Raw genomic sequence first — 1,156 nt, forward strand, 5'->3', positions numbered from 1 at the left:
AGAGAGAGAGAGAGAGAGAGAGAGAGAATATATATTAAGATGTGTTGACATATTTTATATACTTTAATAATGGTACGCGTAGTAGGAACTTGCTAAAGTACTGTCAACTTGTTACAGTTGAGGATCCCCCCCCCCAAAAAAAAAATTAATTAAAAAAATATGTATCATGATTCTCTTTAATTTTTACGAATATATTAGTGCTATGAAGCAAATATTTAAAAAAATACAAAAACAATAGAAAGAAAACTATAATTCTATCATTAGTGAAACTCACACGCATACTGATCCACCGCTGCTGTATGTTTTGTTGTTACTAAAGTCCACCAACGCGAATGCGCCCGAGTCTGAGATAGCAGCTATTAAAGGACGAATGAGATTCTTTTTGGCAACGAAGTCAAGTTCATAGGAGCTGGCGATCTGAGGAAGAACACAGTATTACGTCGTTTGGTAGGGATCGAAAGCCAACATTTTAAGATGTGAAGGTCGTATTTAACTAAAAAAAGACATTGTCTTGGTTTCAGTTTAAGGCCATTTTCAACACTATAAGATGTAGTAGTAGTTGGCCCAGTGGAGACGTAAAAGAAAGGCGTAAGATAAAAGAACATGAAAGAAAAAAATAACACAACCCCCCCCCCACACACTAAACTAAACAAACCCCAACGGAACAAAGGACGGAAGGGTTAGTGAATGCAGAAGGGAGGAATAGGCCTATTTTTCAAATGAAGGGACTTCAAGAAGGACGAGATAGGGGAAAGAAGAAGAACCGTGGACTAAAAAAGGAGAATTTTTTTTTTTAAAAGGAGGAACATTAAAAAAAAAAGAAGAAATGCGTACAGCATTATGATATATACATGTAAGATTAAGAATAGCTGGTGTTTGCCCGTGTTATTTCATCACATGAAGATGTTACAACCTCTAATGTTTTATAGCAAAATTTAGACATTATTATCTACCACTCCCTCTTTGTGTCTTCCTTTGTCTCTGTCCCTTCCACATTCACCGTCTTCCTTTCCCTCCCAACCCTCCCTGTTCTCCGTCCTCCTCCTTGCCACCCTCTCCACATTAAAAGGAACATAAATTATTCCACGAACGGCAACCACTACAGCGGAATATCAAATCAAGGTAAGTTATAACAAGCAAGGTGTACTTCCTTCGC

General features: G+C 37.5%; 1 protein-coding gene across 1 annotated transcript in view; it reads right to left on the reverse strand.

Annotated features, from left to right (window-relative positions):
* The window catches only part of LOC106012453, a gene marked incomplete in the record, with an annotated part of 5,668 nt that overhangs the window by 2,991 nt on the left and 1,521 nt on the right, over positions 1–1,156 (reverse strand). The window contains 1 exon segment of the mRNA XM_013085468.2: positions 275–417. Within this exon segment, the coding sequence (XP_012940922.1) occupies positions 275–417 (143 nt within the window).

This window comes from Aplysia californica, unplaced genomic scaffold, assembly GCF_000002075.1.
Source record: "Aplysia californica isolate F4 #8 unplaced genomic scaffold, AplCal3.0 scaffold00378, whole genome shotgun sequence".
Taxonomy (NCBI): Eukaryota; Metazoa; Mollusca; class Gastropoda; order Aplysiida; family Aplysiidae; genus Aplysia; species Aplysia californica.